Source organism: Anas acuta, chromosome 9, assembly GCF_963932015.1.
Source record: "Anas acuta chromosome 9, bAnaAcu1.1, whole genome shotgun sequence".
In the NCBI taxonomy this organism is placed as follows: Eukaryota; Metazoa; Chordata; class Aves; order Anseriformes; family Anatidae; genus Anas; species Anas acuta.
The window spans coordinates 575,054-589,787 of record NC_088987.1 but is presented as its reverse complement, the minus strand read 5'-3'; the positions used below and the strand labels follow the sequence as shown (position 1 = coordinate 589,787).

Genomic DNA, 14,734 nt, shown 5'->3' with positions numbered 1-14,734 from the left:
TGCTCAAGAAACACAGACTGTTTCAAATCTCAGTACCTGCTTTTAGCTCCTACACCTTGTTGACTTTACGTCTAAGATTACTCCTTCAACTACATATGTAGGTTATTGTTTACAAAGGGATAAAATCTTACTGCTTTAGTAATAAACCACTTATTACCCATATCAAGCGTTGGCTCAAGTCCCCCTGCCTTGAGCCAGTGGCAGCATATGGTTTCCCCCTCTGGTTGCACCTGAGCAGCTTCCAAGGAGGTGGGAGAAGAACAGTGCTGCAGTATTACTCCTGCCTTGGAGCTCCCTCACTTGGCCTTACAAAGTCTCTATACACCTACATCACTGTGCTAAATGAGCTGCAGTGACCCTGACATCTACTACAGAAGTTTCAGGAGATGTGGGACATTGAACGACTCAATGGAAACTTTTTAAATCAATTGATATTCAAGTAGTGGCAACTGAAATTGCACATGTAAATTAAACAGCCAAATACTACATTTCCCGAGACCTCCAAAAAGATCAGCTGTATTGCCTAATTCCATAAATCCCTTGCTTGTCACAAGAGGATAAACCAGCCCATCAGTAGACAATAACCTTCAGCGTCTAAATAAAGGTGATACAATTTCTGATATTCCAGTGCCACCGAAAGGATGAAAGCAGCACAAAAACAAGGTGTGAATTGGGCATAGTCTGTCCTTCCTACTCATTTTATATGAACAATGCCCAAACACTATGGCCAGGAAGCATGAGCTGAAACAAGAGAGATGGGAAAAGCAGAGAAACCCCTGTGATGCCACACTGAGGCACGGGGAGCACTAATGGCCTTTGCTGCCCCTGGGAGCCCTGGCCCCTGCACTGCCCAGACACAGTAGTTCTTGCACCTTACCATGTACTTCAAGTAGCTGCTACATCTCTTTATACCAACAGAAGAAGCATGTAAGTTTTTCTTACCAAATTAAGACGAAGTTGTAAGGCTTCATGCATCATTTGTCTAGCTTTAACATCATCCTGGTACCGTTCTTCCCTCCAGTTACTAAGGATCTAAAAGAAACCATTTGAGTAAGGTTGTTTTCTCCCTGTAGAGGAATTTTCTCCCCTTCAAGTTTAAGTATTTGTGACCATTACCTCTGAGGAGCCATAAAAGATTATTAACCTTTCTTATCGTCATGCCTGTTCAAAGCTTAGAGCATATTAAATAAAAAACAAGGAAGGTAAAAATTGAATTTATACAGGGTTAATACTCTGCTATCAATTATGTGACTAGATCTTCCTATTGTAGCAAAAAGAAAATAAGGATCTTCGTTATGCATTTATTAAAAATAGAGTTCAAATATCCTATTTAACTGCTCACCATATGTATCTAAATGGATCTCTTGTCCTGGATGCAGCTTCCCAACAGAATCCTGTTGGGTGCTCTGGATGAGAAAGGACCAAAACCTTAGGGAATCTGGACCAGCTGCATTTCAGAGGAGAAACCATACCTCTAAAGAAGAATCCAAGTGGCAGTAACACCCGGGAAAAAAAGATCAAAGGAATGAATTTAACTAGGATGTGAACCAAAGTCTGAGCCTAGACCTGCAGTGAGAGCAGTATGGGCAAATACCAGCCCTACAAGTATCAATTTTCACTGCCACAGTAAGTTAGAGAAACTAGAGACAGAAAAAGGAAACACATGTATTCCCACTACACTGGGTACTGCATATGTTCACTCAGAGGACTGTATCTAGGATGTAGCAATATTCATGTAGGCTGCAGCATCAACCAGATGGGAACAAGGAGGCTACAGCAGAATCAGAGCTTGTGAATGAGCGTAAGTGAAGGAAAAGTTGTAGGGATAGTTTCTCTGGGCAATAGACCAGTCTGGGACTAGCAATGTTAAAACAAACAAGCAAGAGCAAACAAATAAACAAACAAAAAAACTCACAACTTAACTGTACTAGCTGGAGAAGATTAAAGCTTTTCCCAAAGATGTTAAGTTTCAAACTTATAAAAACTTTTTTCTGACCAAGCTAGAGACTGAGAAGACTCTTCCTCTCAGAACAAGCATCAGTTACTGTGTTTCCTGGAAAGAACTGAAACCAGTCTCAAGTTCAATAGATTTTTCCATAACAATTTAAAAAATAAAAATAAAAAAATTACTCTCATAAATTGATAAAACACTTCCCCATTCTTTCTTCCTTGGACTGTTCCTTTTGGTAGGCCATGCACTATAATTTTCCTGGCTTGAAACTGTCCTATAAACATAAAACTGATGACACAAACATCCAGTGAAGGGTGCTTATGGTTATGTGCTTGTTTTACCTGATTAACTTGATTCTGCAGTGATGTTAGAAGCCCTTCCCGTTGCTCATCCTGGCCCTTAAGGCAAGTAAGTACCAAAGAAAGGAAAGGTTGCTGACTCAAAAGAGACATGCTTTAAGAGAAGCAAACACAGAAGTCAATTAGTAACATTATTTTAATACCCCCCAAATCTTCACCACCTTCCTTGTTTTGTCTATTTTTTCCCCCTGGAAGTGGCATTGCCTGCATCTATGTCTGTTTCTGTTTTAGTAAATTAAAGTCTCACATGACAAATTAAAAGAACATGCACATAAATAGGAAGAGCACCAGCCAGTATAAATGCACACGTTATACATGCCATTACTGAGAACCCACCTAGCTCAAGGCACGGAATGACCAAGAATTACATGGACACTTGAAGGCCTGACTCAGAAGCAGAGCATGCTATTTGAAGACTACTTTCATTAAACAGGGAGATAATTGTAGTGGAGACTAGGCAGCTGAAGTTTCTAATCCATGTTAGTGGTCTGAAGTGAATCCCGAGGTTCCCCTACAAGCACTGATTAGAATGTAAGCCACCTAAATTCCACTTAAAATTTTACACGGGTTTAGTGTATGTAAACTGAGATGCAGCTTTAAACGTTTTTAGGAAACTTTGTAAAGGTTTTCAGAATACATACATACATACATATAGTAAAGGGCATCCATTATGAACATAAAATTTAGACAAACTGAAAGAAACAGAGACAAATCTGAAACTACAACATGTAAAGTAGAAGAGAAGTAAAAAACGTCAGCAAAGGTATTTGAGTAACATTTCGTGCAATGATTTTTACAGTTTTAGGTATGTAAGCTCCTAGAAAATTACATGCATCCTTAAACGCAATAGAGACGTATCCATGCATACACACATACATTTATTGTAAATTTTCATTTCAGCAGTTATTTTCATTTGGCAGTTAACCTGACTTCAGCATTTTATGTGACAACTAGTATTAAGGAATGGCAAAATCTCTAGGTTCCGTAAAACAAGCAAATTAGAAAGTCTGCAATTACAGAAGTCATGTTAAACAGGTTTGTTTGTTTGTTTGTTTGTTTTGTTTTCATATTTGAGGAACACCCATGGTAGGAACATGTGTTCATTTACTCATTCATTTCCATAAGAAAAATTTACAACTTGCAAGATAACTATTATCACAATAGTTATCCTTGCTACACAAAGTGGGGTTTGAAAAAAAGATACAACAAACACCCTGTATAAGATTTTGTCATGATCAGAGTAGGAAAGTTTGGTTTTGATTGAAATTGAAAGGTTTCAAAAAGCCACTGGTGAAATCATTTATTGTTGCAATTATAACAACCTTGTAAATGCTTTTACTTCTGTGCATGGGACCTGTCATGGAGGAAGGGCTTAACAGTTTCTACAGCATTTTATTTGTGGTTTGAAGGGATTCTTCTTTTAGGTTTTCTAGACATGATCTCTCCCATACAAAAAGAAAGCAGAGAGAGGTTCCATACTCCCTTTTACTGATGCAAAAAAACCTGGCAAATTGCATGAGAGCCAGTGAATAGCAGAAGAGCGCTGAAATACCCAGAAATACCTAGCAAAGAGATCAGTAAAGCAAGATGTCATTTTTGTCTATCAGTGGAACAGGCAGGTACTACAAATGAAGTAGAAGGACAAGGATTTAATTCAAAAAGTGAACACGGCAAACCTCTCTAGACTGATATATTTGTTACATGAGAAGCTTCTTAAAGAAAGAGCACAAATGAACTAGGGTCCAACCTGACACAGAGTAACAGGCATATAGCAATTGTCGGGGAAAGAAAAAAAATAAATCTTTTAACCCTATGGGTAAAATAAGCTAGTTGGAAGAGGCTGAAAAAGAGCAGATTTAAAAGATTCCACAGAATTTAATGACAACCATAAGTCAAAAATCAATACATGCAAGAGTACTATAAAGTGGTAATGCCCAATTATTGGTCCCTTGTTCAGGGAAAATATACAGCATGAAAAACATGGAGGATGAATAACAATGCTCACTAATAACACAAGAACAATAAACTTATAGTGGTATCATATGTAACAGTCAAAAACCCTGAGCCTTTAAGAACTGATTTGCTTTCTCTCTAACAAGTGTACTTTGGAAGAGCTTTCCAAGAAGAAAGACGGTCAGTATTTGAAGCTAAGAGGCTTTGTTGTGTAGAGTGTTTAACGTAATTTACATCACAACTGGAACAAAGTAAAAACAAATAATAAACACTGTACAAGAATATTTACTAAATGAAAAATCAATAACTGTTAAATGATTAAAATTCTCATTCCTTTGGAAAAGTTAGAGATGAACTTCAAGCTCCACTACTCTCCACAGGAATTAAGTGACATCTTAGGACAGTTACGGTATCTTACTGGCAAGGAAGTGGCCTACCGCTACAGAAGGGAAGAGACAACAAGCCCTCTGATTGTCCTTTTTAATTTCCAACATTACCCATCAGCAAGCTGCAGAATAGCCACTGGAAGACGTGTTACAAAGCTTTCACATTTTGTCTTCTGAAACCAATGGCATTTTTCAGACTAAATGAAACCTGAAACCTGTCTCGGTTTGACAACTTACTGCTCCAAAGAAGTGAGCCAATGAGGCCTTGTGAAGCAAAAACCCAGTCCAGTATACCCCTCCTTCAAAAATACCTTCTAGATCTGTTAACAGAGATCTCCCAAGGTCATACCTCTTTTGCTTCTGTCTATCTCTTTCCTTCTTAGAAGATGACCCCAAATGTTGTCCTTTCTCCAGCTCTTCTCCCGCAGCTTTCAAGACCCTACCTTGAACTGAGGTAGGCAGTTTTGCAATCAAGGGAGCCACCAGCCATACTCCTCGCCTCTCAGAAGAGCTAGAAACAGAGCAAACGTATTTCAGCCAAAATATCCATGTAGTTTTGCAACCAGTACTAGCTGTTAAAAAACTGAACTGCTTTAATAAAGCAGTTGGCAAAACACGTCTGGAGTAACTAGTGTGGAATGAACAATCATAATTTCTGATTTCCAAAAATTCAAGAATAGCAACTACATTTATTGTTAAACAAAAGTAAATAGAAGTAACCTTCAGGTAACTCATTTCTGTACATTCCTGCTTCAAGTGCAAAATGTCTAGGCAATCTATGCACAATTAAGCATCACGTTGGCTAAAATAATTAAAAAGGTGCTACAGAAAATACCTTAGGAATGTCTTTTTACCATTCTGTCTTGTATTACTTGTGTCAGCATTTCCAACAGAGTTTGGATTGAAGAGGCCTATACCAGAGTTAGAAGAGTTATTGTTTAGATCAGCGGATTGCTGAAACACCTCTATTGTCGCCTTTGCAATATTATCCAACAAGCTGTTCATTTCAGCCACAGACCCAGAACCCTACAGTAAAACATAAGCAAACTAGCACATTCATGGTATGTTTGCTCATGGACTACGTTAAAATTTAACAGTCTTATCTAAACATTTAATGCAAAAAAGTAAGTTTGAAAACAAATACTCACAGACTCCTTCATGCACTGCTTGATCATTAGTTGCAGCTCCAACCAAGACTGACGGAGAGTCCACTGATCTAAATTCTGTGAAAGAAGTAACATTACAAATACAGGTGTCAACACTTCAAAGGTGTGAGGGGAAGAAATATCTCATAATTGAATGTATTATATGCAAAAGCCTTCTTACAAGCAGATCATCACAATCACTACTCTTTTTAATAATCTAATGGCATTCCAGAATATCAGACCCACTCAAGAAACTACGTTAATGGTCCACCATTACTCAGTAACTGTGCAACTTTTCTGAATAAAAATCCTGCTCTCTGCAAAATATGAGTTTAGTTAAATACAAATACAGAAAATGTAATTAGTATTTTCTTTAATAAATATATTTAACCATTGTGCTGTCATCCAAATAGACACGTTTGTATTTAGTACAAGGCCATCTAGACATGATTAAAGTAAACTAAGCAGCTAAAGTGATTGTTTTGCAGAACACCAATCAATTTTTGTTCTGGTCTGGCTATTGTTGACTCGACACAGTTGAGATTTCACAGAAAATCCATTTTTGTAAGATTGAAGAATGAAATAGTCCTATAGTATTTGGATTTGAAGAAGCAATCAGTTTAGGACCACGTGGATTGCATTTGAGCATTTTCCACAGAGCAGGAGTGTCTTTCAAGCCACTGCTGTCACAGAGCCCTACTGAGACAGTATGCATCTCCACCTAAACATCCCCAAAAGCAGCTCCCTTTTCAGCAGCTCCTTAACGGCTGACAATGATAAACAGCAACAATGAGCATGCAGCACACTTGTTTCCTCCAAAACTGTGAAATCAGAAGTAGAGGCACCAGAATTTTGTAAGATGTTTACAGCAAAGACTAGAGATCCTGAGCACATATAATGTTTAAAGAAGAATTTAATGCTTGATTGCACCAGGAATTGCAAATCATCATCACTTTGTGCTGCTGCTGAATGACAGGTTAAGAGTTAGTACCTCACAGGTGGGTTTTGAACCTTCTTTTTCTCCGCTGCATTACCTGAAGTATGCGTTTGATGTGCTGCCTCTGAGGGTTGTCTCCCTCAGTGCATTCTTTAATACCATGAGGATAGCAGATAAGTTGAAGAAGTTTCTGTGCTTGTTTGTTTGAAAGAACAGGATCCAAAATAAGATCTTTGTCTGTGCATAGCCTCTCAGGTTCTTTTAAGCAGTGTTCTCCAACCCATTCCTGTAAGTAACCAGATAACAGATTCAGAAGATAGTTTCAATGTTCAAATATTACCTTTCATTAAGCTAAGCAGAAAAGTGATTTTCTATATGCAAAACTTAAAAGGAAATATGGTTTATCAGAGATTAGAAACGTCATCTGTCATTCAGTACCACCTGAAAGTACGACTGTTAACTGTTTTCAAAAATTAATTTCTTCCAAGCTTTGAAGAACTTCTATAATTTGAAAGCAACTTTGTAATAAAAGAAAGACTACGGTAAAAGCACTTTGAACAGACAGCTGATGGAGTGGTCCTATTGTCTTCTCAAAGTGCTTGAGAGTCAGGTGGGAAAAATACCTCAGATCTGATAGAGCACAGGGAGACGCTAACAACCAACTTATGCCATTATTTCCCCCACTAACATACTACTCAGTCTATTAAATGTCTCTGCTCCAAAACAGGAAACCCAAAGAGAACTCAAATATTTAAATATTTCAGCATTCATTTTATACCAAAATACGTTATCCTTTTCAAATAAAATACCATTGTTTCGCTAAATGAAGACAGAAGAGTAGTTTTTACAAATTACCTGCTGGCAAATAGTTCTTAGCACATATCTAGCATACTCGCTTAAACTAGCAGTTTCTATGGAAACAGCTTTTCCACATGATTTCAGTGTGTGAGAGGAACCCCACATTTCATCCTCATTGAGGTCTTCTAATAAGCCTCTCATAGTGAAGTCCTCGCTCTTCAAGGGGTTGACACTGCTGCTGCCGATCTCAGCATCACCTGCAGAGCAAAGGACACAAGCACAGAGTGAACTTTACCCAAGGCCCCATGCCTCTAGACAGGGACATCTGCACAGGCACAGGCTAGCTGAGGAATAAAACAGGAGCAAAGCTTTTTCTTTTAAAAAAAAAAAAAAAAAAAAAGCAGCAATAAGTTTTAGTGATCTGAAAATTGCTACGGCCAAAGTATTGTCTGCTTGCTTCATTTTGCATGGTATCTTTTTGATGGATATTTCAGAAGCAGAAAAACATTTATACAGATCAAGCACAACTAAAACCGCCGTGCTCCACAGGAAAGTGGAGCACCTTCGAATGCACGGACTTGCTTTGGCAGATAAGGAAGTGTTGGGTTACTCATTGTTCTCAGATGTCTGATTTTCCAAGCCTTCTCTCTTACTTTGATTTATTAACACTCCATAGATCAAGAGACAAGTCTCGACTGATGGTACCCTCAGTTGTCTTACTATGAACTTTTCTACCAGAAGGATGGAGCTTCATGGGAATGGACAAGGGCAGCACATGGTGAGGGAGCCCTGGAAAACGTGGGAGAGCTGATCTTCCCTGCAAGGCATCAGCTCAGCTCTGTGCCAACATCTGCCTGAAACAAGCAGGGGTGAGCAATGGAGGAAGGAAAAGCAGTTAGGACATGATGCAAAAAATTAGACCTGTAACAGTCTATGTTAAAACAGATGTTTAAGGCTTTGCAGCCGTGGACAAGAAAGTAGATGCAACTACAGCATGTAGAAGTGGAGAAAATAGCAGAAAATAGCCCAAACTACTGCATGTAATAACACCCTAGAGCCTGTGAGGCCTTCCAGGAGCGTGCAGGTGAAGCAGGCTAATATAGCCAAATTGTTAAGTCAGCACAAACTCCTGTGGATCACACCTGCTTGACCATATATGATAATTATCCCCTAGAAAACCTCTCAGTTTACCATCAACATCAACTAACACGGCATGACAAGGCGAAATGGTTTGTTTCAGCACCACATTAAATATTTACTCTTTTAAACATCCACTTCCACACCATGGCCTCTGGTTGTACATTATGCTAGGATTTCTTCCTAAAATCGACAACTACCAGCAAAATATTAAAATAAGGAGACTGACAGTGTAAACTGACTGCCATGTGAGTTGCAGTGAAGACACAAACAAGCTGTGTGTCCAGATCTTTCTTCTTATCACCCTGCACCAAGACCCTATTCAAACCATGTCCCTGTGTAGGGATGAAACAGCAAGTGTTCACACTGCACAGTATTAGTGAAGAAAAATAACAGATCTCAGCACTCTGAAGAGCAAGAGAACATAGATAATGGCCATAAACGTATTTCAAGCTCACTTTCAATCTATCAGTCCATCTCTGCTAGCTATTTCCTTAACTTCTTTCCCAGCATAGTCACGTTGTTAAGGACTATGAGCTTTTTGAGAGTTCTGAGACACAGACCAACAGAGAACATAATGTTAGTACTCTAGCTGGAGGTATACCGCTGTTGGTATATGCACATCTGGGAGAACTTGTTTGTTTAATTGGATTTACTTAGCTCCAAAAATACACATCACCACAGTTCCCCAGAGCTTTACCTGAACTTAAGCCAAATCAAAACTCTGAGATAGTTATTTGTTTGAATAAATATTACACTCCTTGTTCATGGAGAGTTGCTTTGCTTAGCAGTGATTCTTTTTTAAGTTTCTCAATGACTGACAGACACAACTTGTGGAAAGCACAGAAAAAGGTGGGAAAAGTGATCTGAGACCTTATTTCCTCTTGAGCGTGACTTGCCTGAATTTGAAGTGTACTGGGACTTGGTGGCAGGGGAGGTCAAAATGTTAAAAAGCCACATCTGCTTGCAGGCTCATCAGCTAGGGCTGACTCACCAGAGAAAAATGTTGTCTCTTGACCTGTGGGGGAAACACTACTCATATGCTACAGAAGCACAGACAGCATCTACATTTTTCTTCTGTCACCGGTGCTTTTCTTTCCCAGTATATGTGAAGTATCACACAACTTTAACCCAAGCCCTAGAGCAAAAACATTACGCATGACTCTGCATAATCTTACCAAGCATCAAAATTGCTTTTAAGACTGCAAACACAGCTCCCACTTCTATACTGTTGTGAGCAGCAGCCAAGAGGTGACGATCACAAGAAGAGCGAATTCCAGGAAATAATTTCCCTATGGAAAGAAGAGCAAATCTTTTGGAAAATGGTTATGCTTTACCATCTAAAATTTCCTTTGTACAAAATCCTTTTCATCCCAAACAGCTATAGAAACACGATAACTGAATGAAGAATCGAATGTCATAACTGAAGTGGAAGACCAAAGGGTAAGTCATTAAAATCAAGTGGGATACACGGTGTTCTGGTTTTGGCTGGCACAGAGTTAGTTTTCTTCGCAGTAGGCTTGCATGGTGCTATGTTTTGGATTTGAAATTAAAATAGTGGTGATAACAGTGATGGTTTTGTTGCTGCTGAGCAGTCCTTACAAAGCGAAGGCCTTTCTGTTTCTCACACTGTCCCACCAGCGAGGAGGCTGAGAACGCACAAGAAGTTGGTGGGGGGTGGACAGCCAGGGCACTGAGGGCATGTCAGTGATGGCATTTGTCTTCCGAAAAAAACATCATGCATGTTCAGCCCTGCTTTCTTGGAAGTGGCTGAACATCTGCCTACCAATGGGAAGTAGTGAATGAATTTCTTGCATGTGCAACTTCGGTTTTATGTATTAAACCATCTTAATCTCAACCCACAAGTTTTCTCACTTCTGCCTTTCCGATTCTCTACTCCCCTAGGGTGCAGTGAGTGAGCAGTTGAGTGGGGTTCAGCTGCCCACCAGGGTTAACCCATGCCACATTGTTGTGATGTATTAATATCAAATATTAAAATAAGTTATAATTACTTAAATAGAAAAAGGAGCCAGTCATTTCACTGTTTCTATATAAACAGCAAATTTAGCCACAATGAGATGTTGAAGTGTATTTTGGTTTTGACTTCACAGATGTAGGAAATGACTTCCTTTACCTAGTCTTCATAACAAATGAGGCAAAATTAATTAATATAAATGCCTGTTGCATGGTTAAGCCTAATCCCACAGTTTAGAAGCAGACTGCAAAAGCCATCAGTGAATGCTTTTTCTGACTTCAAGGAGAAGATACGCAGACTGAAAGATAGGGAGGGAGAAAGGAAAGACAAATCTACCACCTTTCTGAAATGGTCAACTGAGGCACACACAATAGAAGTCTGCAATGTAGTCACATCTTGTTTGATCTGTACTACCTGCTAGAGTTCTAACATGACTCTCCCTTTCCATTTAAATTAATCTCTATTTCTAGGGAAGCCTGGAGCCACGTAATGTATTTCTGTTATTCAGACAGTATTCACAGCCTTTACTTATTTTGTTCAAATTTGTTAAGTGAGGTTTATTCATTTCTGTTGAATGAAGAATGTTGAAAAAGAAGCTACTATTGCTTTTAGATGGAAAAACTTGACGTCACTTAAGAGTTTAAAATAATCGATTTCAGTTTATTTTTGCCACAGAAATAGTCCTGTCATCAAGTTCTCTGAAATGCTTAAGAGTCAAAACACACGTTATTTTAATGGTTATTTCGTTTTAACTGTCAGGTGCTTGTTCCTTGCCCTGTTCCTTCCTCTTTTGGTCTGTGGCAAAACCACCCAAGTCAGACCACAGAATATTCAAATTTTTAAAAATTATTAAAAAAAAATCCAAGAGGAAAGATACATTAATGGATTTTGAGGACGGTTTTCCTCGTGCTTCTGTTGGACTAGATGTTCTACTGTGCCTTACTTAAAATCACATATAATTTCAGTTTACACACAAGGCAACCAAGCTGCATTATGTGTATTCCTATCAGTTTCTACATCACTGCAGGATGACCCACATGCAGCATGGACACACAGGACATTTTTCCAACAAATAAGAATAGTATACATCACCTTTTAACTAGAGAAAAATCTGTGATTTTAAGCAGGCTGTAATTTCTAATTGCACCATGGATATTTTCACACATGAAATCTGAAGCCACCCAAAAACATCCAGATTCACTCTCTGAAATGAAAGGACCATGCAGCAGGCAGCTTACCTGTTTCCTGTGGAAAGAGGCAGACCTGGGGTGTCCTGAAGAGGTGTAGGAGAAGCCGACAGGTCATCCTGGCCCCAGGCTCAGCATCTGGATCCCCGCAGGCTATGGAATATGGGACATGGACATTGGGCATCTACCCAGGACCTCACAAGTCACGCTGGCAGGCCTGGAAAGGTTCTAATTCACAGCCCCATTTTAAATGTAAATACAATAATTTCATCAACAGGAATCAGCATTTATGGCCTTCAGTCATTAAAAAAAAAAAAAAAAAAACACACAGGAAAGAATAGTATGATTTTTGTTAAGCAAGGGACCTAATTAATGGCAGAAGAGAATAGATGGCTAAACTGCCTTTTGATAGCCAATGAAAAAATAAGAAAAACAAATCCAGGCAGAAAATGAAAAGAAATGGGATGTGGCCAACAAAGGGGACCATAGCCGCTGTACTCCAGGGTGGATGAAAAGATGGTGCCAGAGAGAAAATTGATGCCAGAAGGAAATGAGAGAGAAATGCACACTGTGGGCTACAGAGGATACATAGAAAGGTGAGCTTCCAAAATGTTTCACAGCACAACCCAAGTAGATCTGGCAGACACTTGGTGATACTGCATAAAAGAAGAGGACAGAGCATTGTCAACAAATCTGACAGCACTTGTCAGCTGTGGGTTCTCTGATCTAACCTGGCAGCACTCCTTTTGCGAACTGCAGGGACATACATGCTGTAATGTACAACAGGTGGCGATTCACTACTTATTCAATCATTGGAAGCTCACTAAAAAGTCTTGAGTTTTTCATTCTAAGTTTTTCTCTTAATACATTCTTACCAGCTGCAAGAAGAGAAGGCAGTGCAACGTGCTGAACTACATCCTCCAGAGAAAAGCACTGCCGGGCAATCAATATAGCAATGAAAGTGGCCAGGGAATCATGGAATGACAGGTCACTCACCTGGAAAGAAAAACATTGCTATGCTTCACGTGACAGTGCACATCTCGCTGCCATGATTATTAAAGAATTAACTACTAGAATAAACAGCAAAATGTACACACATATGCATGTCTCCACATTTTAGTGCATTACCAAACTTTTAATGACAAATAATGATAGCTTTGAACTTAATTTTAACACAGACCTATTTCAAATAGCACAAATTAATTCCAAAATAAAACTCACTCGTCCTATAAAAACCTGGGACCATTTTATCATTCTATAAAAATTGATAATACCAACACTCATTCCTTAGCTTAAGGACAAGAATACATCCCCAATGTACAGAGCTGCAATCTGTTCCTAAACTACAGCTTAATATATTGGATCAGATATTGAGTAACGTTAGTCACCATAATCCTGCTGACTTATCAAGGCTATGGTAACTTATATCGGGTGAGTTAAGAACAGCAAAATGTACCACAAACTCTACAATTTAAGAACCAACACCAAACACAGGGTCTTTAAAACAGTTATTTACACACCCATCAGCACTTCAGGAAAAGTATGCCAACATCTGCTCCTTTCCAAGAGCACCTCCAATATTCTGTAACATTCCATAATAAAGTAAGAAAAAAATGCTGACAAAGAGAAATCTCTAAGCGCTGCCCAAATTTTACATTCATGTTGAAGATGTAGGTAAGAATAAAAATCAGTCAGGAACCTCATGAAATGCCTTGAATACTGATGGCCATAGGACCAACTTTGTGCCCAGCATTATGCACTGAATGGAGACCTTACTATACCTCTAAGTGCACCTGAGGTAAGTAAGTATAACAGGGACTTTAGAAGACAGTGTGGACTTACATCGACGCTGCAGAGCAGATCATTGAAACCCCACACATGATTTGAAGAGCAGCAAAGAGCTTTTACAACCCCTAGCCACTCTGAGCTCAGCACCGTGCAGCATGCCGTCAGCTCCGCACAAAGGTTTGCTATGTCATTAATCCTACGAGAGAAGAGAAAAACAAATACAGAAGCAAGATCTTTTGAATACAATTAATATTTAGGTCAAAGGAAATCGATGTTTGAGAGAAGAACCGGTGTTTCCTTACTTAAGGGGAGGGTAATGTCCAAAGGTGATTACACTCCTAGTACATGTAACCTATGCGAATCGGCTGTGGACAAGTGCCGCACCTACAAGCAACACGCAGCTGGCACTCACACACAGCAGCGTGGGACCTTTATTTTCTGTGAGCCCAACTCTGTGCACCTTGCCCTGGTACTCGCTCCCCTGCCCGTGCTGAGCCGACCAAAAAGAGGGACGGAGAGCCAAAGCCCCGCCGCCCGCAGCCCCCCGTGGCAGATGGACGCCCTCCCTCCCTGTCGGGGCACGCGGGGCTGTGCTCAGCACGGCCCTGCAGGCAGCAGCTCTGTCCTCGCTCACGGGGCACCGGGCAGCAGTGTCGGTGGTGCATGGCCACAGCCCCCAGGGCTGTGCACTGTGCAAGCCCAGCGCCGCTGCTTAGGGGGAAGGAGAGGGACACGAAATCAAACGGCATGAATGGATCTCATTTGACCGACTGCACACTGTGCAACGTGTGATTCAGTGTGTGACTCAGAGTTGGGTAACACTGCAAAAAACAGAGCAGAGCTGACTCATCCCAGTGCAAGTTATTTTTTCCCTGTTCCACAGCGAAACTCGTTCAGCCACATGTGGATGTTGCTGGTCTACAGAATCGCTGCTTCTTGGCTGCTCTGCTCCCCAAAGTGCCCCCCATCTCCTAGATGGCTTCAGACTGGGGACGGGGAGAAGGGTACAGGAACAGCACACGCTTTGGGCAGAAGCCAATCAGGAAAAGAAAAAAAATCCCCATTTCCTCAGGTTTTGTGATCTGTCAGTAACCTTAACAAAGATGGTCAGCTACTGC

At 40.0% G+C, this 14,734-nt stretch overlaps 1 protein-coding gene across 18 annotated transcripts in view; it reads right to left on the bottom strand.

Annotated features, from left to right (window-relative positions):
- Positions 1-14,734, bottom strand: part of MED12L (mediator complex subunit 12L) — a 130,957-nt gene that overhangs the window by 22,854 nt on the left and 93,369 nt on the right. For all 18 annotated transcript variants that reach the window (XM_068691913.1, XM_068691924.1, XM_068691920.1 and 15 more), the window contains 11 exons: positions 13,671-13,812; positions 12,704-12,824; positions 11,880-11,981; positions 9,845-9,958; positions 7,587-7,786; positions 6,829-7,017; positions 5,798-5,872; positions 5,485-5,675; positions 4,999-5,160; positions 2,293-2,404; positions 943-1,032 (listed from right to left, as the gene is read on the bottom strand). In XM_068691913.1, coding sequence (XP_068548014.1) covers positions 943-1,032; positions 2,293-2,404; positions 4,999-5,160; positions 5,485-5,675; positions 5,798-5,872; positions 6,829-7,017; positions 7,587-7,786; positions 9,845-9,958; positions 11,880-11,981; positions 12,704-12,824; positions 13,671-13,812 — 1,498 coding nt within the window. The remainder of the gene's footprint in view (positions 1-942; positions 1,033-2,292; positions 2,405-4,998; positions 5,161-5,484; positions 5,676-5,797; positions 5,873-6,828; positions 7,018-7,586; positions 7,787-9,844; positions 9,959-11,879; positions 11,982-12,703; positions 12,825-13,670; positions 13,813-14,734) is intronic.